General features: G+C 35.5%; 2 protein-coding genes across 2 annotated transcripts; one reads left to right on the plus strand and one right to left on the minus strand.

Annotated features, from left to right (window-relative positions):
* Positions 1-4,395: 4,395 nt before the first annotated feature.
* LOC140171287 (uncharacterized) lies at positions 4,396-10,780 on the plus strand. The gene is made up of 5 exons (XM_072194517.1): positions 4,396-4,541; positions 5,234-5,278; positions 5,913-6,031; positions 6,860-7,007; positions 8,795-10,780. Exons 2-5 carry the CDS (start codon positions 5,258-5,260, stop codon positions 8,810-8,812), a joined length of 306 nt encoding a protein of 101 aa, XP_072050618.1. The 5' UTR covers positions 4,396-4,541; positions 5,234-5,257; the 3' UTR covers positions 8,813-10,780.
* Positions 10,781-17,869: 7,089 nt separating this feature from the next.
* On the minus strand, positions 17,870-27,221 carry LOC140171295 (beta-crystallin A3-like). The gene is made up of 8 exons (XM_072194525.1): positions 27,002-27,221; positions 24,889-24,928; positions 24,257-24,378; positions 23,819-23,945; positions 22,769-22,792; positions 21,901-22,019; positions 20,274-20,421; positions 17,870-18,790 (listed from the first exon to the last, which is right to left on the minus strand). Exons 2-8 carry the CDS (start codon positions 24,904-24,906, stop codon positions 18,773-18,775), a joined length of 576 nt encoding a protein of 191 aa, XP_072050626.1. The 5' UTR covers positions 24,907-24,928; positions 27,002-27,221; the 3' UTR covers positions 17,870-18,772.
* Between the last annotated feature and the right edge of the window lie 269 nt (positions 27,222-27,490).

Raw genomic sequence — 27,490 nt, forward strand, 5'->3', positions numbered from 1 at the left:
CCACTACTGTCAACCTTCTGGAACTGCTTTGCGTGAGACAGAGCCGTACCGGGATTTATCGACTACAATATTCACCCATGGCACTCGAGAATCTGAAAAGCGTTGGGGGGGGGGGGGGGTTGTAGGGACAACAAATTATTTTGACGATGCGTGAGATTTTACTCATTTTCCAGCATTTTGCGTGAGATTTACTACCTAGGACTGCGATTATACTACCTTGGCGTGAGACCGTGAGAAAGTGACCAAATGCGTGAGACTCACGGCCAATGCGTGAGAGTTGACACGACAATCATTGCAAAAATTGTTCTGAAGCTGTATTGAAATCCGGAATTGAAATGTTGTATCGGTGTTTGAAACTTGAGGGTTGATACCAATAGTAAAGTATACAATGTAAATTTTGTAGGCTGTAGTTAGTATACAAGGTATAAACAAAATCATATCTACATTTGCCAATGAACTTGAAGCTTTTGGTACAGTATTTCTATACCCTCAAGCTATCAGAAGACAGTCAAAACTCTAACTGATGGTGCAAACATGACAACATTGAAATGGATATACAACCAACATTCACAGCTTAGCTCAACCATACATGTGATCGTTTGTCAATCAATTATTTTAAATCCACAAGTATAAGAACAAAGTTCATATAAAGTGTATTTTTAAAAATTAAAAGTTATATATAACATAATGTAGTGGGCAGGAAAACTAAATAAAAAGTTTTAAAGCATTATTACTTTCATGGATAGGTCTGAATTGAATAACTATTTATGTTGGGACTTGCTGGAATCACTTAAATCCTAGCAATTTGTCCTCAAATCCCAAATTCCTTTCAAATATCACTATTTCTATACATTGCGCTAAGACCACCACTTCCGGCGGTATGTTTTAAAGGATATAGATAATAACGTATTTCCTATTCCTGAAACAATGCAATTTTCATAAACCAATGATCATCCTAAATAACTCCAAATCTTCCTATTTTGTGGAATCACCACCATAAAGGGTATGTTCCTGTTAAATGGATAATTTGTCCGTCAGACCATCGACTGGAATGTCTTTTTACAGTCTATGGACAGACCATGACGCGTCATAATGAATACCTGCCACTGACCATGAAGGTAGCTCAGTCCGCCCAGTCATCTGTGTCCTGATGCCGCCACTGTCGTGTTTGGATACCTGCACACGGTGTTTGCGGACAATGACACTCCGATTGCACTATTTTATGGCACGGAGAGTCGAAGAAGTTAATGCACACTTGCACACACATCTTGCATCTTGTGATCAGGAGAAGAATATGAAGTATATGACACTATCTTTTAAGCCATTGTACAAAATATATCATTTGTTGTGAAATTTTACTTAAATAAACATGAAATTTGTAGTTTTAAAGTGTATCCATGCAAAAATTACAGAATTTGACCATTTTTAAATGTTAAAAGGCCTGTAATTTTGCTTAACACTGATAATGTCACTTTTGTACATGTTTGTTTTGTTGTTATTTGAGTGTTTTTATTTTTTACACATACATTGTGTTTTTCATAATACCATACTGTAAACGAACCAGCTCTTCGCTTTTGCCCAACTACAGGGTTCAAAAGAAATAACCCCCCCCCCTAAAATTACAAAACATTTCTTTGCATAACTTGACATATATTTTGTTGATTTGAAAAATTCAAAAAGCTGTGAATAGAGGAATCGTTTTTCAACCCTCCCAAAGTTGTTTCATTTGCAATATTTTTGGTCAAAAATAATCACATTTTCCAAAAATGATGCTTTCAGAAAAAGTTGCACTTTCCCACACTATGTACAAAACATTCTCGATATTAATGTTAAGGTTGATTTAATTCATGTTTTTTCATTCACCTTTCTGTCTCCGATCCGTCAGGCACCCATGCAACCATTATTCAGTGCAAAACAAAGATTTATTGAACTTACTTTCGGCGTAAAATGAGATTTTCTTTGAAGTTTTTAATCAGCAGTTGTTTCAAAATGATAAAATCACTAGGAAGGAGAAATGAGCTCTCCACGCATAGATTTGACCAAAAGGGTGAACATTTACCTGTATTGGGTCAGTTGAAGCATCTTGCATTTTTATTTAAAATGATGGCTTTCTTGGATAAAGGTGTAACACTCATGATGTGGCCAAAAGAGATTGACTGCATGCAGTTAATTGGCTGAATATTGACTTCCAACCTCCAATCTTTGTTGGCCATTTCTTCTTTGTCATGTACGCCTTTATTCAAGAGAGCCGTTGCTATAGATCTTTGCAACTGTTTCATTCTACAATTTGCAAGTAAATGTTTCATCTCTTCTAGCCAGCGAAAGAAATAAGCATCACACTTATTTTTACTCCTATAGTGATTTTACCATTTTTGAAACACCGACTGAAAACCCCATTTATGTCAAAATTCATGTCAATTAATGAATCATTGTTTTATACTAAAAGATGATTGCATGGGTGACTGAGTAATCGGATCCATAAAATTTAAGACAAATTAACTAACAATTTACATTGATCACGTTGATATCGAGAACGTTTTTGTACATTACATGTATAGGATGTTGAAAAGTGCAACTTTTTCTGAAAGCATCATTTTGGAAAATGTGATAATTTTGACCAACAAAAATGATTTTCAAAAAGAAGAAAATTGTGAGGGTAGCAAAAAGATTCACAGGTTTTTAAATTTTTCAAATCAACCAAATGTATGTCAAGTTATGCAAAGAAATAATTTGTAATTTTAAGGGGGGAGTTATTTCTTTTGAACCCTGTATATTGACAGTTACACCTATTGTCTTAATTATTAGAGGAGACCGGGGCAAAATGGACCAACATTTTTATCCAGCCCAAACAGGATTACAAAGCAATGCAAGGCAAGACTTTATAATCTTACTTTAGGACTGCAACTTACAAATGACATTAATAAAGTTTATCAAAAACGCAGTTTTATTAAATGGTGTGACCTTGAAAAAGTCGTTCCACTTTGCCCCAGGATTTTGGGCCAGGACTACAACTACTGCACTGGAAATTTTATTTCAGCACAGACAACAGTTGTGGAGTTACAGTCAAAAACTAGTGCAGTAGTTCAGTGCAGTAGTTGTAGTCCTTGCCCCTATAATATACATATCTTACTTGTCACCAATGCGCTATAATTTTTGAGAAAAATGCAAAAATAGGCACAAAATTGGCCAGGGGTGTAGTACCCCTTAATATAGCGCTTTTCAGAACATGATCAAAGCACTTTTCAAAATACAAAATATATACAAAAACATAATACCTGGTTTGCTGGGTAAGACAATACAATAAGTCCCCTTTTTGACCAAAAAAGTCCCATTTGCGAGCATAGCGGGTGAACATTATTTTTTTAACGTTTTTTGGTCAAAAAGGTCCAAATTGTGAAAAAATATCCACTTTGTTAAAATCCGCCCCTCCAGTCCAAAAAGGTCCAAATTTGGAAAAAAATCCACTTTTTCAAGATCAGTCCCCCCCCCCCGAATAAAATCCGCTTACCATGGTTACGGGCCTGATCACAATGATCATTGCATTGTTAACAAAGGAGAACTAGCTCTATTCATCAACTCAATTGTCATGACTGAAAACCAATCAGTCAAACTCAAAATGGTTGATTAAGCACTTCTATTCTGAAGCAGATTAATACGCACAAGAAAACAAACGAAATTCATTTCAATACGTTGTGTATGTTTAAATGCAATAAATGGTCGGGATATTTATCGCACGCGTTTGTGTTGGCAGTAAATCCTGGAGCTGGTCAGCGAAACAACCAATGGCGGCGCTAGGAATTTTTTACGGGGGGGGCATGGGGGTCAAAGTAAATGTCAGGGGGGGGGGCAATCAACAAATTTTGCGCAAAATTGCTACAAAAAGTGGGTTTTTTATTGGGGAACAACAGGGGGCAAGAGTTCTGACGGGGGTTGCATTTGTCTCCCCATGCCCCCCACCCCCACCGTGGCGCATCCACTGGACACAACTTTTCAATTTAGCCCCTCCACACCTTCCAGGGGCACTATTATTTACCCCCTGTTTGTTCACGAAATGTGAATCCATGATGGACCACTTCACCTCTCATCGAATGAGGGGGGAGGGGAGGGGATTCGTTACAAATATAAAGATATGGCCTTAAAAACAGCGCGTAACCTTAAACATATAGGTACTAGGTGACTGGTAAGAGGTTTACACTGTTAAACATCGTATATCATACATTGGAAAATTTAAAACATGGAAACATTGAAACATGTATTCCAAGTATAGCCACACTAAGCAGTAGCCAATTAGAAATCGCGACGATTTCAGATACACTAGCCAATGGGAAATCGCGGCGATGTGAAATCTACCATCGATTCTTGATGGAAAACGTTTAAAAGGAAGGCTTTCTCAGGACCAGTCTCACAATCTTCACAGATTCTCACAATCGCGTAATCGTCTCAGTCTCATAACAGTCTTGTCATCTGTCCCGTCGTCTCAGCCTTACAACAAACTGCTGTTGCAATCAACTGTTCTTCGGTGAAAGAATAAGCATATTGAGGTAAGTCTGTTTTGCACTTTTTAAATTTTTAATTTTACGGATTGAACTCAGTATTTCATGTTGTCATTTTTTTATATTATCACACATTCAATGCCCCCTGTGTGCTTTTTAGGTTTTAGACGTTGACAGGAATTATTGTTCTACTGAGATTAATCATCTTTAACTTTTCAATCTTTAACATTTGCAAGTTTCTGAAATACCCGTGGGCCTATTCGGTTCGTGCGTTATGGCCTAAAAAGCACTCAATATAATAATATTATGACATAATCATGATATTTGCAAGGATCGCAGGACCTCGTGCGCTGAAAAACCTGGGCTCCCTTTGTGTTACATTTAAATAAAAGGTTGTCTTAAAAGTATGTTTATAGAGTGGTTCAGAAAGCATCCTAACAAAGTGAATCACTCCTTAGAATAACAATTGTTATATTGGATTTATATAAGTTTATTAGAACGTATGATTATAATTGAATAGTATATACGAAAGACTTTTCAACATGTTCAAAGTATATGTTTCTATGTGTTACTTTTCAATCACAATCATACAGGGCAGTAGTAAAAACATATTATGATGCCGATATGCCAGAACACAACATGGGGTTTTGATCGGGCAGAGACGCATACCCTTGAGACCACCTTCAAGTATTAAACACGCCTTATTTTAATTATTATTTTCTTATTTCTTCCTATTTTAGGCAAACATATCAAAAGGAGGCAACATGTGCGACGAAACCATTAAGGTAAATATAACACAAGTGTTTTTTAAACCATAGAACCTGCAGCCAGCCTAACAGTGTCAGGGTCTATGACAGTTTAAACGAAATAAATGTCCGTGTTTTGATCCACTCAAGGAAAACATGTATAAAGGCGACAAAAACAACCCTTTTTTTTCAAAAAGACCTAAAAATGTTATGTCTTTTGGTTAAAATCTATATCTTCAATTTACATTAGATTTACTTCAACGACTGTTAAATGTCAAAATATTGTATCAATTTGCCATAAAATTTGTATTTATTCTAAAACGGGAGCTTCATGCTTGTAACTTTACTTCTTCACATTGGAGTCAATGGAGTGTTATGTGCAAGTTTTAGTTTTAAAATGTGATTTAGTTTTAAAATTGGGATTTTTTTTTCCAAGTGTAAGGCTACCTTTTGGCGCAGTATATTTTACTTGCCTCCGATGCATAGAAGTAAACAGTAATACAATCAAAACCAAGTTAATTGTGTTATTTATTCTAATCACGTACTTTTAAACAAAACATATGCAAAGTAAATCTAGCAAAGCCGAATATTGAACAAATTTGCAACTTCAAGAGGGCGCCCCAAAAAGTGCAAATTTGGCACATAACTTTATGATCTTATGGTTTGATTACAGGTCACTCTTTTTGAAGGGGAAAACTTCTCAGGCAGAAAACATGTGTTTACGAGTAAAGATGACAATACGTCCGACATTCAAGGCCGCATCAAGTCTGCGATAGTAAATGGAAGAAAAAAGTGAGTAGTCGAGTATATAAATTGGTGAAGATTATGCAGAATAAAGTCCGATGTGTGACTCGGAGTTCGTGTTGAGAAATGTTAAGAACAAGAACAGAGCCTCAAACAAATTTGTTTGAGCGAAAATCGCAGCCGAGAACCGAACACTCAACGGAAAACGTCGGACTATTATTATTTATAGGCATACACTAGGCCCAATTTGCTCGGGAGGTTACAGGTCCGTAAAGGGTCATTAGTCCAATGTTCAAAAGCCCAATAACATAGACGCTAACCCCTTATCCCAACCCTAAACGTCACCCTAACCTATAACCTAAACCCTAATCTTAACCCTAAACATAACCATAACCCTTACCTAGGTACCTATCCATAACTCAGTCTAATCCTATAACATTTGCAACCATAACCCGGGGCCAATTATGTATCATGTACGGCTGTTTAATAATCCTTCACATCGCTGTCACACAAAGACCCCTTTTTTCGAACACATGCTCTGTCACCCAAAGATCCCTATCCATTTGATCTGTCACCGAAAAGACCCTGATTATTCAATTTGAACAGCAACTTTCATTTATCACTGATTTTCAAATTTCACTTATTTTTAAATAACAAACCCATAATAATTGCTGAACTTAAAATTTAAATTTGTAAATCTGTTAACTAATGTATTTTTACGACACGTGAATAACATGTAGGAAGCAAAATGACCGCTATTGGCGCCTATTAGATACATACAATTGAATCGTGACGTAATTCCAGTCGCCCTTCGCATAATTCAAATTTCCCTGTTTTTAATATCATGTTTTATTATCGTCTTTTACTATTCAATAGTTGGAAGCTCTACAGTGTGGCGTATCCTAAACGACCGGGCGCAACAGCTGTTGCTGAACTCAACTACAGTAATCCAAGGTACCCAAATCCAACATCTATGCCGGGTGCGGACAACGCAGAAGGAGTCCAGGTTTTATCACTGTACCCGGTATGTAAAACTATTAATTGACTTTAAGTTTGTTACAGTGTCACATTGCAAGTGCAAGTGCTAGGGTTTGTTTAGGGTATTCGTTTTGAGCACTCGAAGTATGAAAGTGACGTATCAACACCCCAGCAAACACAAAATGTTTTCGGCATCATTCGCAAAAGGTTAGAAAAAGTTGCCAGAAAACGTTTAAATGTCGGGTTATATAAAGGGTAAAAAACGTTTTCATAACATTCAAAAACATTTTTGATTCTAACATATCGTTATTTAAGTGCTGACAAAATATTTGGTAAAAAATGTTTGCAGAAAATATTTTTCAATAACATTTTGAAAACATTTCAAAATATTTCTGTAGTTTGCATTCATACAGAACGTTCTAAAACGTTTTCATGACCTTTATATAACCGACATTTAATGTTATTAAAATGTTTTTACCAAAACCAAACCGCCCAAAATATAACCTGTTTAAAACCTTTTAATAACGTTTTGTTTGCTGGGATGTCTCGTACTTCCATGTTATTTACGTATAAGAGTACGATTTCAGAGGTCTATAGGCGTAGAATTGTTTTTGTAAACAAGGTGGTCGTTCGGCGTGGACTGCTAATATAAGGGTCATTGGCAGACAATGAAATAGGATTAAGCCCCAGGGCAAAGCCCCGTAGGCTAGCTAAAGACAGCCAAACCGAATAAAAATTCCCTTAACGGAATGGTGGACTACAAGGTGCAGAGTTGCCAATAACGGGCCAATAACTGTTCTGCGAAACGACAATCGCTTATTTAGACAATAATAACTAAGCAGTGTGCATCGTCTATTTTGAGATCATCAAGTGAAATTGGAAGGTTTTGATGTTGATTTTTTCCGCGATGTAATCTTGATTTTGGCTTCTGTGTCACTGGACATGCTGGGAGTACTACACCAAACACAGTGATCAAAATCTCAAAATAGATGGTGCAAAATTGACATTGTTGCGCGTATATTAATATTATGACATTTTCAACAAATCGAAATGACATTTCATGTTATTTTACTTATCAAATGTTTTATTATATAACTTACCCCACACATCTAACAGGTATATTATGAATTAATGGTCCATTTATTTCATGTCCTGTTTTCTATCTTAAATTGAGGTTTTCTATCTTAAAATAATGTTTTATTATATAACTTACCCCACACATCTAACAGGTATATTATGAATTAGTGGTCCATTTATTTCATGTCCTGTTTTCTATCTTAAATTGAGGCCTTAAGCAATATGTGTCCAAATTTTGAGCTGTATTGCTCCATCCAGCGCTTTTGAAAAGTACATACAATTTCAGGGTACATACAATTTCAGCGTGAAGTAAAAAGATTAAAACTTTCAACTGCACTCACCAGGCTATTTTCCCAAATATTTCAGAACCAACTGGTTCCTTCCTCAGTGGGTGATGGTGTGTGAGATGCTGCTGAGATCAGTTTTTCTAGAAGATCTTCTACTAGAGTTGCCAGCGTGGTTACTACAATTCACCACGTCTTTTGTTCAAACCATATTAACGAAACTTATCTTGGCGTTAATTTTTACTAAGGTAATGAGAAAAATATAATATCTCTTATGATCCCAAAATCCCAGCTTTGATGAAGAGAAATTGGGTATGAGGCTGTCGATCGGGTCATGGATATTATACTTCTGTCATTCTCCCGTCCACATCCAATTTTGTTGTGTCCTGAGTCCTGTTTTTGAATCCTGTTGATTATTTTATTTTCACGTGTTTGTATTTACTTGCTTATTTTCTCTCTTTTCATTTCTCAGATTAACCCAGACGAATAGAAATCCTAATATGTTTGGTGCGACTGCGAGGTACGGGGTACGTGATGAACAACAATGGCGAATTATACCTGCCGCATCGTCACGGTTTTTGAAGCCTTAGTTTAAGCATTTTGATAAAAGAACATAGTATATGGTTTAGGGTTATTGGTTTAAGTGTTAAGGACGAGACCTAAGCGCAAGAAGACCGTAAGTCCACTTGACCCCCAACATGTATACACTTAAGTAACGTGTCTTAGGGTTTTATGTTTAATACATGTTCCAGGGTGAAAACATCATAAAATGTTGTGAAAGATTTGTTTTGGGCCCCTAAACATGTATAAAACATTACCAAACTATACGAAACTATACGCAAGTTTCATGACTTTAGTGTATACATGTTGAGGGGCCAAGTGGACTTGCGGTCTTCTTGCGCTCAGGTCTTGTCTTCAGGTTAAGATTATGGCGGGGATTATGGTTATAAGTTATACGCAGGAAATTGCACTACTACTTAGCAATAATAAATTATAATGATCAGATGATGCCACTAACTTACTGCAGTTTCATCTCCTCTCATGGTTGGTTGCGACATTCGTTAAGATCATTTGATGTGAAAGTTCGCATTGTTTTGCAATGTTACCTACAATGTTGGCATTCATCTGTTCAAAGTCACTATTTTGTTATTGCTGCTGACTTCCTTCTCATGGTTCCGTAATCTTAAGAGAACCAATCATTTAGAATGAATCTTACTGTCCAAAATAACTACACACTCGTTCTGGTTTTAAAGATATTGTTAAAGATATGAAAAAATGATTATGTTAAATGGTTAAAGTTACAAGACTCAACAAGTCCTAATACAGCAGTTTCGCACATAAGAAGTGGTGATATTAAATAATAAACAAAAATTATAAATTCCGATAAAGACAAAAATAAAACAGATAAATTAAGAATAAAATGTAAGCTCTTTTGATATTTTATTTTAGCATTATGTTTGTTTATCTTTTAAAATGTTCCTTTTGGTTTATTTCAAGTGTGTATTTTTAAATCTTCCTAGGCTCAACCTAGTCATGCTAGTGAGCTTGTATTTATAGTGACCATGTAAAACCTTGGTCAGTGAAGTATTAATTTTAATACATGTATTATATAATGCCTGGTTTGGTTTAGTCAAGTGTTTTTGGAACTGGATTGATATCCTATTTAGATGTTTGGTAGTACACTTGAAGTTGGCTAAATATGAATATTCATAAGTAAGTGTTATTATAGTTTCTTAAGGTATGTAGTTTTAAGAAGTATAAATAGTAAATGTATGATTTAAGATACTATATAAAGACATCAATCTGCTGTGCGGATTTATATGCCAACATACTTTGCCAAATAATAATATGGTTAATGAGGTATACATATTCAAATCAACGAAATATCAATTTAATATGTTAAATCTAAGACAAAATATTTGTTAAATTTGCTTCATTAAAGATAACACCAAATGATGATCATTTCTCATTGGGCCAAGTCAAAACATTTATTGGCAAAACTTTAATTTTAACTATCTACTTTTAGCATTATTTCCACCATAATCATGAAAATTTATCATTTCCAACATACTAGTTATTGATATTTCATAACTGTTAGATAAAGATAAAAATTATGGTTTGCTCTAGATTTTGTTTTAATAGATCATTCACCTTTAATTTAAATGAGCGATATGTCTCATGGATGCATTTTCTAGAAATTAGAAAATGCTTTGAGCATGTTTTAAACAGATTAATTGAGTAGGGTAAAGTACACTGATCAATATTCCTTTTGTTTGGAGCAAATCGGACATACGGTTTCCAAAATACATCAATTTATATTTTCTTTGTATCCTATTGTTTTTGTCAATAATCAATATAGTTAATGAGCTAAAAGGACTGCAAAGGCTCATTAATATGTAATTTTTGCCAATATTTTGCTAAAGATCAATGCATAAATGTTCAGGGTACTTTTATTTTGCATACTTTTGCCCTGAAACTTGTCAAAGTGTTTCTAATATGTTCTAATGTATTATACAGTGAAGCCGCCTCTAATTTGCATATTTGCATAATTAATGAGCTAATTTGCATAAATGCTAATTAATTATGCAAATATGCAAATTAGGGGGCGGCTTCACTATATAATACATTAGAACATATTAGAAACACTTTGATCAAGTTTCAGGGCACAATTATGCAAAATAAAAGTACCCTGAACATTTATGCATGGATTTTAGCAAAATATTGGCAAAATTATATGTAAATGAGCTTCCAGTCATTTTAGCTCATTAACTTGATTGATTATTGATAAAAACAATAAGATACAAAGAAAATATAAATTGATATATTTTGAAAACCGTATGTCCAATTGACTCCAAACAAAAGGTATATTGATCAGTGTACTTTGCTCTACTCAATTAATCTGTTTAAAACATGTTTAGAGCACTTTTATAATGCCTCCATAACCATAATTGTTTTCACAATATTTCAACATAGCGAGAAGGATGATTTATTTATACGCATTTTGATACCCCATTCGTCAAATGTCGTTCAATATTAACAACACAATAGTGCTTTTACAGAAAAATACCCGAATTTAAAAGTTGCAGTTTACAGCGATCAATGGTCATGATGGTTATAATGCCAGCACTGTAAACACGTAAAGCCCGCCATTATCTTCGCGCTTACTTCAAATCAATACAAATAACTGCAACTTGGGGTATTTTTCTTTCAAAACACTGCTGTATTGTCAGTATTGAACAAAATTGGACGAAATGGGGTATCAAAATGCACGTAAATAAATCATCCTTCTTTTTATGTTGAAATATTGTGAAAACAATTATTAGTTCTGAATCTATAGGCGTATTTATAACAGCTGAGTTACTTTTTGTGCAGACTTTATATAAACTAAAGATCAGGGATATGAGGTCTCTTGATTTTGTTTTTCATTGTTACATGTTCCTTGATTTCTACGATGTACTTAGTCAATTTCAAGTGTGTGTGTTGTTAAATACGCGGATTTAGGGTTTCTCTACCGGAAGTCAATTTGTGCCGAAATTCCTTCCCACAATGCAATATGCTTATTGCATAACAAAGAATATTGATTAACCTCCGAACTGTATCTATTGTTATGCAAAACGCTTATTGCATTGTGGGAAGGAATTTCGGCACAAATTGACTTGCGATAGAGAAACCCTAAATCCGCGTATTAAGCAATCACTATTATTCAGCATTTAAGGGTCGATTCATACTTTTTATTCAACGTTGAATATTCGATGCAACAAGACGCATGTGTTATTCAATCAGTCATTTTGATCTTCTAACGAATGTTTGCTGATGAAAAAAGTATTCGACATCTAACAAATTAGTCTGTGTCAGACTAACACTGTAACAAACTTAAATTCAAGTAATCGTTTTACATACCGGGTAGACAACACTGATGAACAGAGTCGCTTCCTCCAACTAGTGTAAGATTATTGATCATGCAAATCCTTGGTCAGTAAAGGTTTAATTTTCATGTTAGCTGGTTTGGCTAAGTCAAGTGTTTTGGAACTGGTTTGAGTCAAGCAACTTGGTACTACACTTGAATAAATATTCATGAGTAGGTTTAATTATAATTTCATTTAAACTTTAAGTAGTTTCAAGTAATGTAAGCGTATGATTAAGAATAGTTTCAATTTGCTGTGTAAATTTATAATGGAATATATTTTGCTTCAACATAGTTTATATTAAAGGTCAGCATCTTGAACAATATATGTGTGTCATATGTGTTTATATTTTTGTTTGGCTGGGACTGATTTTTAATAAAGTTTTCACAGCACTTCATAATAAAACTTATGGACACTGCAGGGGTACCCAATATCAAAGGTATGTCAAGATTGCCCATTTTTACAGTAGCTGATCGTGTTTTGTGTACATGTATGGCTGCGTTACCCGTAACAGGGGGGAGGGGGGGTGAATCGAGAAATGTTTGCCAAAATGTATGTCAAAATCGTACATTGAAGTGTATCTGAACAAGTATTTCTGTAGCGCTGCATAACCAAACCTAGGGGTACCAGAGGGCTAGGCCCTATGGACGTGCCAAAATGTATGTGAAACTGATCACGTTTTTCTGTAACACTGCATGATCAGTGCTAGGGTGCGGAGGGGGTCCCCAGGGAGTCGAGAAAAAAGTGTCAAATCATTTTTGTTCTGTAGCCCTGCATGTATGACATGTCCTGGGACTGCCAGAGGGGAAGCCCCCTCGCAGTCACAAAAAAGTGGCCAAATTGTTTATAAAAATTGCCCATTTTAACAGAGAAACCGGATAGAAAAGCCGAAACTAAGGAAATGCCTCTATGTCCATTCGTACTAGTCTCATTTTGACATTGGGAGGCAAAATGAATGTCTGGAGTATTGTGTCTATTTTTACCTCAAAAGTGGAAACTTTACCTATTTAGAAAGGGGAAACTGTAGAAAAATCTCAGAACTTGGGGCAAATGGGCAAATTGTTTTGATATGTTTTGTGTAAAGCGTTAATATATCCTTTTATACCCTTTATATAACCCGACATTGAAACGTTTTCTGTCAAATGGTTTGTGTTTGCTGGGAATATGAATACAATCAAGCACCGGGTCAATTAGCTCTTGATCAGAGCCCTCGGTGTGCCCTTTAAGAAGATCCAGTGATCCCCGAGTAATGAAATGACACCAGATCACACCAAATGACTATATTTTCTGTATTGTGCCACGCCAAATATTAATTTGTATATAGAATTTTGTATATATACTTTTAGCATTATTACCACCATAATCATAAAATAAAAAAATCTATCATTCCATTATATAATGATATTTTATGTTAGAAACATATTTTCATTTGCTTTATTTAGTATTATGGGCTCTTTTGATTTTCAATTTTAAAAACATATGTTTGTTTATCATTTAGTAAATTTCAAGTGTATATTACTAAATTAGTCAATTATTCCGCAAGGCGGATGAATATCATGAACAGTGTACTTCGGGTATATCTATAAATGCGCATGTGACCCATGGGCACGACATACCAAGACCAACAAGCGTGACTAATCCTCATGCATACAGAAAGGGATAGGAACTCTGTAGATAAATATCATCAAATTTAAGTATTAATCAATTGCAAAATTATTACACATTCTGCAATTCCAATTTATATGTTATCAAAAACAACATTTTGAAAGTATTTGACGACGGAAACATATATTCAACGACGGAAACGTTTACAATATAATCACAAAGTTGAACAAAATAGAAAATTTTGCTGCACAGCAGTTTCATGTTGTTCCGCCTTTGCATTCAAATGTATAGAAAGACCACTCGCTATGTCGAAGGTCACTTCGAGACTTACTGTCTATAAGCTGTTATGGCAGCGCGGAAGTGGTCACGTGCGCATTTATAAAAGCGCATATACACCAGGCACAAAAAGAAACTCGTCAGTTATATTCATCCTTACTGTTCAATAACTTGATAATTTTGGATTATTCTGAAATATACATTTTGTTAATTGGAATTTGCTTTCTCATCTGACACCCTGTTCGTGAACATTGAGTAAGTATTGACCAAGATATGCGCCTCCAAACCCTGAAACCCCAAAATCGAAAGTTGCATTTTCAACGATTTTCAATGGGAACGCATCGTTGTATTGCACACAAGCACCACGGGCCAATCAATAAAGCACACAGTGTAACAGGCACAATTGAATCGTTAAAATTGCAACTTTTCATTTTGGGGTTTGAGAGTTTGGAGGCGCATATCTTGGTCAATACTTGCTCAATGTTCACGAACAGGGTGTCAAATGAGAAAGAAAAGTCCAATTAACAAAATGTATATTTCAGAATAATCCAAAATTATCAAGTTATTGAACAGCAAGGATGAATATAACTGACGAGTTTCTTTTTGTGCCTGGTGTATATAACCGAAGTACACTGATGAATATAGTCTTCATGGGCTCAAACTAATGGACGTGTGCTTATATTGATCAGTGAAGTGTAAACTTTGATGTTTAGTGATACCTGGTTTGGCTAGGTCAAGTGTTTTTGGAACTGGCTTGGTATGGGTTTTTTTTCTTTCTTTCTTTTGTGTCTGTTTGGTTTTATTTGTCTGCTTCGTGCACAGTAATTTTCATCACTTAGTTCAGTCAGGGATATCCCTGGTCCAGTGTACTTTTGTGCTGTTTTCCTGACACTTCTGTGGGCTCTGGAATTTTGTCTGTTTTTGTGCCTACATTGTTCATTTATTTTGTCCACAGTGACAAAATAAACATCTAAAAAAAGTAACTAACCCCATTTCAATAATGGCTATTATTCAAAAAGGGGCTATTGTATTTCAAATCTGTAAAATGCGTTGGAAGCAGAATTTATTTCTGCGCATTTTGACACCTCATTTGATACGATAGCCCAGAAAACAATAAAACAATTTAATGTAGTGAAGTCCAGATTTTAAAGGTGCACTTACATACAAATTTTTACAATACAAAAACACTCAGATATCATTACACAGATTTCCATCCATTACACTGAATACAAAATCAGCACAATTTACTGCAACTTTCAAATCTTGGGTTACATTGATTAAATGTACGCTGTGACGTCAATATTTAGTCAATTGCTGCAAATTGTCAAAATGTCAAAATGTGCAGAAATAAATTCTGCTTCCAACGCATTTTACAGATTTGTATATAATACATCACCCGTTTTTTGAATAATGGTCATTATTTAAGGGGACGATAAGAAGAGAGCATCGGGTATTTATCTCTCAGTCTTGGACTTTTCCACAAATACGTGCAACAGTAAGGAGGCATCGGGACATTTGCCTCTTAGCCTTGGGATTTGACCCCAGTTTAAACTCCCCCTGGCAAACAGGGGCAGCACGAAGGGAATATTGAGATATTTCACCCTCATTTTTGGGCTTTGGTGCCAGTTGCCCCTCTGTCAAATAGGGGTGGTATGAAGAAGTAATTGGGCATTTCCCCCAGTTCTGGGATTATTCCTCAGTTTCTCCTTGCCAAAATAGGTAAAGTTCCCAATTTTGAGGTAAAAATAGACACAATACTCCAGACACTTACTTTGCCTCCCAATGTCAAAATGTGGCTTACCCGAATGGACATAGAGGTAATTCCCTAGTTTCGGCTTTTCAATCCGGTTCCTCTGTTAAAATGGGCAATTTTTATATACGATTTGGCAACTTTTCGTGACTCCGAGGGGGCTTCCCCTCTGGCAGTCCTAGGACATGCCATCTATGCAGGGCTACAGAAATAATGACCGAATTGTTAAAATGGGCGATTTTGACTTTATACGTTTGGAAAAACTTTTCTAGACTCCCGGGGAACCCCCTCCGCACCCCAGTACTGCTCATGCAGTATTACAGAAAAATCTGATCAGCTTCACATACATTTTGGCAAACGTTTCTCAAATTCCATAGGGGCCTGGCCCTCGGGTACCCCCTAGGATGGGTTATGCAGCGCTACAGAAATACTTGTTCAGATACACTCACAATGTACGATTTTGACATTCATATTGGCAAACATTTCTCGATTCCAACCCCCGCCCCCTTACGGGTAATGCAGCCATACAGTACACAAAACTTTATCAGCTATTGTAAAAATGGGCAGAAATTGGGTACCCCCTATCCACAGGTTATACAGCGCTATGAAAACGTTATATTAAAAAATCAGTCCCCGCCAAACAAAACATTAAACACATATGACAAACAGATATTGTTCAAGATGCTGACCTTTAATATATGTTGAAGCAATATATTTTCCATTATAAATCTACACAGCAAATTGAAACTATTATACTATCCTTAATCATACGCTTACATTTCTTGAAACTACCTAAAGCGCTCATTTTAGTGAGAGAATTGTTACACGGGTGAAGACCGGCCATCAAAGATAACCATAGAGGGATGGGGGTTGTTGAGGCCCCTGTGATTTTCATTTTGCTCTTGTGAAGAGCTACTGCCTTTTTCTTTCCAGACATTTTAACCCCAATTTGAATTTAAAACGCATTTTTTAAAGAATTTCTAGACGATTTAAAATCAATTTTGCTTATACTCTTGTACGTAGCTAGAATTTCCCAAATTTGCATGGGCGCCCTCACATTATGACGTCATATCGACATTATGTGGAGAATGTTTGTACTTATTTTGGTATCACTGGATAGAGGATACCAATAGCTATTACACTAGTACCAAATATAACGGTGTATGATGTTTATAATTGAAAATTAGGCATGTTAGGTGGGGTTGCAACAATCCCCCTTCGTAGTCCGAGTTACAAAATATGGCTCAGTAGTTCTAGGGTTAAACAGGAATATGAGGGATATGTCTCATACCCCTGATCTATTAAAACAAAATGTAGAGCAAACCATTATGATCTAATAGTTATAAAATATCAATTACTAGTATATTGGCATAAAAAATAAATCCGCACAGCAGATTGATGTCTTTTTATATAATAATAGTATCTTAAATCATACACTTACTATTTATACCTCTTAAAACTATGTAACTTAAGAAACTATAAAAAAAAACTTACTTACTTATTCATATTTAGCCAATTTCAAGTGTACTACCAAACATCTAAATAGGATATCAAGCCAGTTCCCAAAACACTTGACTTATAACCAAACCAGGTATTGCTAACATTAAAATTTATACTTCGTTGACCAAGGTTTTACATGAACACTATAAATACAAGCTCACTAGCATGACTAGTTTGAGCCCAGGAAGACTATATTAATCAGTCTTGCTGAATAGTTGGTAAATTTATAGGGGTACTACACCTGTAGTAATTTAGACTATTTTGCATTTTTCTCAAAAATAATAACACACTGGTAACAAAAGTTATGTATATTATTGGGGCAAGGAATCCAATTACTACACTGAAATTTAATTGACTCAAGACAAGCGGTTCAGTATATATGATCGGATACGAGGTACATCCTAGCGGTACCTCATTTCTTATCCTAAATAACGAACTGCTTGTCTTGTGTCACTGAAATTCCAGTGTAGGAACTGATTCATTGCCCTATATTATACATAACTTTTTTTACCAGTGTGTTATAAGTTTTTGAGAAAAAGCAAAAATAGTCACAAATTTACCACAGGGGTGTAGTACCCCCTTAAAAATACACACTTGAAATTAACTAAACAGAACATTTAAAAAGATAAACAAACATAATGCTAAAATAGAATATCAAAGGACCCTACATTTTATTCTTAATTTATCTGTTTTATTTTTGTCTATATCGGAAGTTTATAATCTTTGTTTATTATTTAATATCACCACTTCTTATGTGCGAAACTGCTGTATTACGACTTTTTGAGTCTTGTAACTTTAACATAATCATTTTTTCATATCTTTAACAAAATCTTTAAAACCAAACGAGTGTGTTATTTTGTACAGTAAGATTCATTCTAATGATTGCCTCTCTTACGGAACCATGTGAAGGAAGTCAGCAGCAGCATATTTGTGACTATGAACAGATGAATGACAACATTACAGGTAACATTGCCGCTCACAATGCAAAACATTCACATCAAAATATGCAAACGTAAACGCTAGACATGCTAGATGTCAATGGATAAACTTTAAAGCAATATGATAGTTCGAAATATCACTTGCTTTCTAGTGTTTTCCCATAGAACAATGGTAATCAAAATTTGCTGTCCAAAACTTTCAATGTTACAGGAGTTTTTTTTATTACACGTAATAGTGCAATTTCCTGCGCAAAAGAAACACCTCAAAATAACATTCAAACTATAATCTGTTAACTTATAATCACAATCTTAATGTTTACGCTAACCAATAACCCTAAACCATATACTATGTTCTTTTATCACAATGCTTAAACTATTAGCTTCACTGACAACCGTGGCGATGCGGCAGGGTAATTCGCCATTGTTGTTCATCCAGTACCCCGTACCTCGCAGTCGCACCAAGTATTTTAGGATTTCTATTCGTCTGGGTTAATCTTAAAATGAAAATAGAGAAAATAAGCAAGTAAATACAAACATGTGAAAATAATTTCAACAACAGGACTCAAAAGTAAAAGGGGAAAAGAAAACACAACAAAATGGATGTGGACGGGAGAATGACAGAAGTATAATATCCATGACCCGATCGACAGCCTCATACCCAATTTCTCTTCATCAAAGCTGAGATTTTGGGATCATAAGAAATGTCATAAATGTTCTCATTACCCTAGTTAAAGTTGTGGTAACTACGCTGAAATTGTATATCAAATGCGCCGGAGCAATACAGCTAATTATTATGTTTTGATAAATCCAAGTGTGTGAGAATATTGAATCAAAAACATAATAATGATAAAATTGGATGCTTTACGCCCAATATTTATTGGTCTCGCTATGAGTTTTAAAATATTGTATGTCTCGTGCAATATTTTAAAACTCATAGCTCGACCAATAAATATGGACTCAACCGATCCAATTTTATATCAAAATTTGGACACATACTGCATAAGGCCTCAATTTAAGATATATCTGTTAGATTTGTGGGGTAAGTTATAATAAAACATTTAATAAGTAAAATAACATGAAATGTAATTTCGATTTGTAGTGAATATGTCGATTTACGCCGGTGAGATCATTTTGTGAAATTGTCGGGTAACGGGTATTGTTTTGGGCCTCATCATTTTTTCAGTAGTCTTAACTAGAGATCACTGACAGCACAAGAACTGATAACAATAATCTTTTGATTGAATCGCACTTCCTGCATAATATTCATCATTCATGAGCTAAGTAAATAAACACTAAATCAATGCCTTTGGTGTTGTACTACCAGCATGCCTAGTGAAACGAAAGCCCAAGAGGTCCACTACTGCAATCAAGATTACATGCATCGCGGAAAAAACTCGACTTCTGAACAAAACCCTCCGATTTCACTTGATGATCTAAAAAAATGGTGTGCACTGCTGGTTATTATTGTCTAAATAAGCGATTGTGATAGTTGTTTCACATAGCAACTCTGCACCTTGTAGTCCACCATTCCGTTTTAAAGGGAATTTTTATTCGGCTTGGCTGTCTTTAGCTAGCCTACGGGGCTTTGCCCTGGGGCTTAATCCTATTTCATTGTCTGCCAATGACCCTTATTTTTAGCAGTCCACGGCGAACGACCACCTTGTTTGAAAAAAAAATTTCTACACCGATAGACCTCTTAATTCGGTGTTGGCCAATGTCAAAAATGGGGTTATTTTGTATGGGAGCGCCCAAATTTTCACAATTTTACAGTACAAAATAGACAAAACTCATTTATTTCGCTCAAATTTCGTCTAAATTTCAATTTTGTGGACTAATTGTTCAAAAAAGGGGGTCATTCAGTGTATGTTACTGAAAAAACGGGGTCATTGGGTGTAGGATTTGCCAAAAAACAGGGGTCTTTTCATGGGCACATGACATATGTCATTATGGAGTGCCTTCCGGGATCGTTTTACATACCGGGTACAGTGATAAAACCTCGACTCCTTCTACGTTGTCCGCACCCGGCATAGATGTTGGATTTGGGTACCTTGGATTACTGTAGTTGAGTTCAGTAACAGCTGTTGCGCCCGGTCGTTTAGGATACGCCACACTGTAGAGCTTCCAACTATTGAATAGTAATAATTAAAAACACGGTATAGAGCATTATAACAGGAAAAGTTGAATTATGCGAAGGGTGACTGGAATTACGTCACGATTTAATTGTATGTATCTTAGGTCCAGACAATGGGCGCCATTAGCGGCCATTTTGCTTTCTACGTGTTATTCACGTGTCGTAATTAATATTTTGGTACAAAAATACATTTAATAGTTAACAGATTTACTATTAAATTTTAAGTTCAGCATCTTTAAATATTATAAGTTCAGCATACACTCATATGGGTTTCCCAGCAAACACAAAAACTTTTTTAAAACGTTTTAAATAAGTTATATTTTGGGTTTTGGTTTAGGTAAAACGTTTTAATAACATTAAAATGTCGGGTTATATAAAGGTCATGAAATCGTTTTAAAACGTTTTGTATGAAAACACACTACAACAATATTTTTAAAATGTTTTCGAAATGTTATTGTAAACTATTTTTGCAAACATTTTTGGCCAAATATTTTGTCAACATTTAAATAACATTATATTAAAATATTTGCACCCAGCAAACACAGAAATGTTCTTAAAATGTGTTTTACAAAACGTTTTAATAACATTTAAATGTCGGGTTATATAAAGGCCGTGAAAACATTTTAAAAACGTTATTGTAATATTTTTTCAACCCCAAAACAACATTCTGTTTAGAATGATTTGTACCAAGTTTTCAAAAATGTTTTTGGAATGTTATTAAAACATTTTTATACCCTTTATATAACCCGACATTTAAATGTTTTCTGTAAAACATTTGTGTTTACTGTGCAGTAAATTACCAACAAAATGTTATTTAATGTTATGAAAACGTTTTATACCATTAATGTACCCTTTACATAACCCGACATTTAAAGGTTTTCTGACAACCTTTTATAACCTTTTGCGAATGATGTCGAGAACGTTTTGTGTTTGCTGGGTTGTTATTTCAAAATAAGTAAAATTTGAAAATCAGTGATAAATGAAAGTTGCTGTTCAAATTAAATATGCAGGGCCTTTTCGGTGACAGATCGAATGGAATAATAAGGGATCTTTGGATGACAGAGCATGTGTTCGAGAAAGGTGTCTTTGGGTGACAGCGATTTGAAGGGTTAAAACAGCCGTACATGTATATACAACATAGGCCCCGGGTTATGGTTGCAAATGTTATAGGATTAGAGTTAAGGGTAGGTAGCAAGGGTAGGGTTATGGTTATGTGTAGGGTTAAGATAAAGGCTTAGGTTATGAAGTTTAGGGTTAGGATAAGGGGTTAGGGTTCTATGTTATTGGGCTTTATCGACCCGTAACCACCCGAGTAGATTGGGCCTAGTGTATGCCTATAAATAATAATAGTCCGACGTTTTCCGTTTAGTGTTCAAGGCTCTGTTTTGGTTCTCAATATTTCTCAACGCGCACTCGCACAGTCGACGTCGGACTATATTCTACATAACCTTCACGGATTACTCGACTACTCACTTTTTTCTTCCATTTACCACTGCAGACTTGATGCGGCCTTGAATGTCGGACGTATTGTCATCTTTACACGTAAACACATGTTTTCTGCCAGAGTACTTTTCACCTTCATAAAGAGTGACCTGTAAACAAACCATAAGATCATAAAGTTATGTGTCAAATTTGCTCTTTTAGGGCGCCCTCTTGAAGTTGCAAATTTGTTCAATTTTCGGCTTTGCTAGATTTACTTTGCATATGTTTTGTTTAAAAGTACGTGCTAGAATAAACAACACAACTAACTTGGTTTTGATTTTATTATTGTTTACTACTATGCATTGGAGGCAAGTAAAGTATACTGCGCCAAAACGAATCCTTACACTTGGAAAAAAATCCTAATTTTAAAACTAAAACCTGCACATTATAACACCCCCATTGAATCCGGTGTGTGTGATCTCAAGAAGTAAAATTACAAGCATTTAATTAAGGTCCTGTTTTAGAATAAATACAAATTTTATGGCAAATTCATAAAATTGATATTTTTTTGACATTTAACAGTCCTTGAAGTATAAAACTTAAGTGTATGTAGCTGGGATGGGAGGACAAGCCGTCCGTGATTTGAAAATTTTGACCTTTCGTATTGAAAATATAGATTTCTTCACAAAAGGAATTCTCGACCGACCGACCTTACTGGGCAAGTCCATCTGCCAGTACAACATGTTATTAAAAAGAATTAAAAAAGAATAAGAAACAAGGTCATATGAAGCAGTCCCCTGCGCAATATACATCGTGTGGGAATTTCCTTGCGTGAATGAAAACACGGAAATGTATTTCGTTTAATCATAGACCCTGACAGGGTCTACGGTTTAAAAAAAAAAACTTATATTATATTTACCTTAATTTCGTCGTCTGGATGTGACTATGAAGAGGAAGAAGAAAATAAAGCGTGTTACTTGAAGGTTGTCTCAAGGGTTTCATAATAATGTTGTCTCTGATAGAACTATACTGTATCGGGAAATTTAATGTTTGAATATTTTAATGTCTGAACAAAACAGAACTAAATCACGTAAATTGACAACTGCCCGAAAAGTTGTTGAATAATAACAATTTTGACAATCACACCTCTAACTCCATTCCACCACAAGGGCATTTCCCTGATTCTACAAGCATTATTCTTTTTTTACATACATGTTCAGGTAAAAAAAATCTTTCAGTTGGGCGTAACCCAACCGCCCCTAGACGTTTCTTAACCTAACCGCCTAAGGGCTTTTTGGCGACGGGAAGGGAAAGAAGGAAGGAATAAAGAGAGAAAACAAAGAAAGAAGTTGTTTGCTCTGGGTGGGATTCGAACCCGAGACCCCTGGGCCTCGCTGGCCAGCGAAACCGTGCATTATATCACTTACACGAACAGCGCATATATCAAGTAGTATCAACAGTAGCGTAGCCAGCGGGGCGGGAGGCAGCTAAAATGGGGACGGAGAAGCGGGAAAATGGGGAAGACGAGAAGAAGGAGAGAAAAGAGACAAAGAAGGGGAAGGAAAGAGAGAAGAGAGAAAGGGGAGAGGGAGAAAGAGAAGGGAAAGGGGAGAAAGGGGGAAAAGAGAAAATGGAAAAATAGAATTTAAAAAAAAATTGAAATTTTGTTTGAAATTTTTCTTCTCGATTCAAAATGGCGGAATTTTTGGTTGCATTTCAAAAGTTTCCGGTTGACCTTTAACCACTTTAGGTTGACATTTGACCACTTCCGGTTGACCTCATGACCCATGAACCAGAAGTGACCTCGTGATCTTGGACCTGGGTTGACCTTTGACCTCATGAACATTAAGTAGGCCCTAAAGGCGAACTTACTACTTATGGAATTCAATACCAACCCGTATGCTCTTTTAATGCTGAATGTTATCATGGTTATTCAGTTAACTAGTAGTAGTAAATCGTCGTAACTTACGTCTAGTCTCTTTAAGGAAGACAGTTGGTGGGCCCAATCGGAATGCCAGCTCTGCCAATTGGGGTAGTCACCCTCTTCCAATACCCATTGATGCCCCGTATATTGTGTCTCCTGATAACCGACCCATCTATAAGAAGGAATCGCACAAAGATGGAATGACAAATAGAAAGAGGAACTCATACACGAAAGTGTCGGGATGGACTTCGGTGACAATCGGAGGAAAGGGGGATCAAAAGGAGTCATTCAATGAAAATTGTGCAAATAAAAATCACTGATAACACCTAATAAACACTTCAAAGTGTTTATTTCTGTAGTTTAAAGGTATAGGAGGTGTTGCTAACACTAACACCAATGAGTATCCAACATCGGTTTCCCCCTTTAGTTTCCGTGTTTTGTGCTGCCATACAAACAAACGTAAACAAAATCATATTTACTTACAGGCTGCCGATAACTTTGAGAGAACCGATGATATTGTCAAACTCAAACAACCCCAGATCCGGGACGTTCTCAGTAAATGTACGTGTATCTCCCGTAAAGTTTTCACCTGCGTAGGCGATCATCTATGTAGATAGATCACAATCAGACATTAAACAATAAAAGAATACAAACATTAAACAATAAAGAAATATAAACTCAGGCGGACAATTATTATGGTATAAAAATATAAAACACGGGAGGAAGAAACATATTAAATGACATTGAAAAATATCATTTTGCTGACATCGAACTTTTGCCATGTTCAAAGACTTTTGTCTGACACGGCGTTTATTTTATAGGCCTATTGGTCTAACGGCTCGCATCCAAACACTTTACTTGGAAAACTACTTGTAACAATGTCGAAGATGGTCGTAATCAAAAATACGACGCGAACTAACTCTCTCGCCTGATTTGGTTTTCTGTCCTGTCTTAATTTTAGCATTAATATCTGAGATAGGCCCCACTGGGTATATTAATCTCAGTTAATATTATACATTTTTAAAATAATTGAGAAAGTTATCATTCGAGGTTAGTTAATTTAGGCCCTATATTATCATGAAGAATTAAACACTAAAGGTGAAACTATTACTTACTTTTCCATCAGTCGTCATGGTGTTTTGTTCTTCTGTCTTCCTTTACTGGATAAAATTGTAAAAAATCTAATCAACTTATGTTACCAGATCAATGAGGGTAATATCGTCAAAGTCGTTTTAGAGTTATTAGCTAATCTATCATTCCACGTTGTTTTCAAACAATCATGCTTTCTTACATGTCACATTTTGATGGCATTTACATCAAATTAAAAGTTCTTTATCATGATGTCAAACTCTAAAAATTGAATTTGTACGACGTGCTCATTTTGCCTGATCGCGTCACATTGTACGATTTGGAATCGCGTTTTAAGTTTAAAGTGGGTCGGAGGGGAGCAAAACCTTCTGGAGTTTGCACTCAAACATTGCGACAAATAAAGCTGGCACATAATAGGAATGGTATGGCTCTATAAGCAGGGGCGTAGCCAGCTTTCTTGGTCAGGGGGGGCAAAATAAAATTTTGGGGGCACAGAAGAAAAAAATTGCAGTTGCATCATGCAATACATAGAGACTGTATGTCTTCGAGCTTCCCGAAAAGGGCCTTATTGGGATAATGTGCGCACGTAGCGCGAAAAAAATGGTATTTTACACTATTTTCGCCCATTATCCGGCTAAAAAAGGGCTTTATTGTTACAATTTGCGCGCGTAGCGCGGAAAATTTTTGTATTTTACACTATTTTGGCCCTGAATTTTGCTAGAAAAGGGCTCCTTGCCCTTTTCTTTTCCTTTGCCCTCCTGATTTTCTCTCTCATTTTTTTTTGTCAGAGGGGCACTTTTTCTTTCATTTTTTGTCAGGGGGCACTCTGCCCCACCTGCCCCCCCCGCTGGCTACTAATACCAAGGCTTGATATATGGGGTATATTTTTCTTTTAATATAAATGGTAATTTTTTTTTAAATAAAGATTATGGTTGTTCGAACATTTTGAGTCAAAATTTTTTACTCTCAAATTCTGAATTCTGATGACTTAGTTGGATTTCTTACGTCATTTAGAATACACATATTGTATTTTTTGTTTTTGACGTTGTTAATTAAATTTGAAATAAATTCCAAACATTTGGTACCAAATGTGATCCCTCCTGCATCCTTAAGAATTTTGGAAGCAAATTCATTAGCGAATTTGCCCAATAGTTTATGTTACACCCTGCTTTCTATTCTTCTCACATCATGATATTTACATCAAAATTAACTATATAGAGAGATGTGATGTTCCATACGCAGCCCGTGTATTTAAACGTACGTATATACGCACGTTTAAACATTTATTGGCTGTATATCGTCAACCAACAATTTTGGATATTCATTCATTCATTCATCTTTATTTCATTCAAATATAAAATATAGCAGCACAACAATTAAACACATACATTGAATGAGGAGGTTCTCGGAAGGCCGGATGGCCTGTATTAAGAACCCCCTGTCCTAACAAAAAAGGTTTCAAATTAACAACAACAACAACATATACCGCAAAATGTCAATACACAACCCCCCCCCCCTCATTTACCCTATTAACAAAAACCAAAAAAACCTGTTTTGTGATCAAGAATATGCAAGAATTTACCGAGATAAATTCAATACTACATTAACTATATAACAGATAATACGATACACAATTAAAATATTTCAAGCCGTACAAGGAAATTAGATAAAATACTAAATGTAATTAAGAATAATATTATCTTTCACTTTGGTTTTAAAATGCTTGGTCGTCTTTATAGTCTTCATATGTTTCTCAAGTGAATTCCACTTAATTGGGCCCGCTGTTTTTAAAGTTTTATGAGCGAAATTCGTTTTAATTTTAGGAACCTGGTAATCTTCATTATTTCTCGTGTGGTACTTGTGCAGAGTACTCTGTCTAACAAAATACTTTTGAAATGCTTCTGGAAGTTGATTGGTAAAATGTTTGTACATAAAAGTACTTAATTCAAGATCATAGGTATCGTAGACATTAAGTACTTTATAGTTCTCAAAGAGAGGAGCTGAATGACTTAGGTAATGACTATATTTGATACAATTCGAAGTGCCCGCTTTTGCAGCTTGAAAAGTTTATCTAAGTATGTTTTACAAGTGCTGCCCCATGATATAATACCGTAATTAAAAAGTACAAATCATACTTACCACAATATTAAGAACAGTTGATTGCAACAACAGTTTGTTGTAAGGCTGAGACGACGGGACAAGACTGTAATGATACTAAGACGATTGTTGTGAAACTGATCGACTGTGAGACTGAGACAGTTGTGAGGCTGTGAAGATTGTGAGACTGAGCCTGAGAAAGCCTTCCTGTTAAGCGTTTTCCGTGAAGAATCGATGGTAGATTTTACATCGCCGCGATTTCTTATTGGCTACTGTATCTGAAATCGTCGCGATTTCTCATTGGCTACTGAGTACTGTGGTGGGCCATACTTGTAATAAATGTATGAATGTTTAACATGTTCCAATGTAGGCTATACGATGTGCAAGCCTCTCACCTGTCACCATGGTCACCTGTATGTTTAATTTAACCAATCATACATCCACAGCTAGTCACTGCAGTGAAGTCGAATAGGTCTGAACCAATCATAAATACATTGCTATATATAGTTTATTTCCAATGCTCTATTAATC

This window comes from Amphiura filiformis, chromosome 15 (genome assembly GCF_039555335.1).
Source record: "Amphiura filiformis chromosome 15, Afil_fr2py, whole genome shotgun sequence".
Taxonomy (NCBI): domain Eukaryota; kingdom Metazoa; phylum Echinodermata; class Ophiuroidea; order Amphilepidida; family Amphiuridae; genus Amphiura; species Amphiura filiformis.

Bases quoted from the DNA above. Each gene is read 5' to 3' on its own strand.
- LOC140171287 (XM_072194517.1), top strand. From the start codon at position 5,258: ATGTGCGACGAAACCATTAAG. The intron at 5,279-5,912 runs GTAAATATAACA...GTTTGATTACAG, and splicing joins TGTGCGACGAAACCATTAAG to GTCACTCTTTTTGAAGGGGA. The intron at 6,032-6,859 runs GTGAGTAGTCGA...ACTATTCAATAG, and splicing joins ATAGTAAATGGAAGAAAAAA to TTGGAAGCTCTACAGTGTGG.
- LOC140171295 (XM_072194525.1), bottom strand. The intron at 22,020-22,768 runs GTAAATATAATA...GTTTGTTTACAG, and splicing joins ATCCAGACGACGAAATTAAG to GTCACTCTTTATGAAGGTGA. The intron at 20,422-21,900 runs GTGAGTAGTCGA...ACTATTCAATAG, and splicing joins GTGGTAAATGGAAGAAAAAA to TTGGAAGCTCTACAGTGTGG.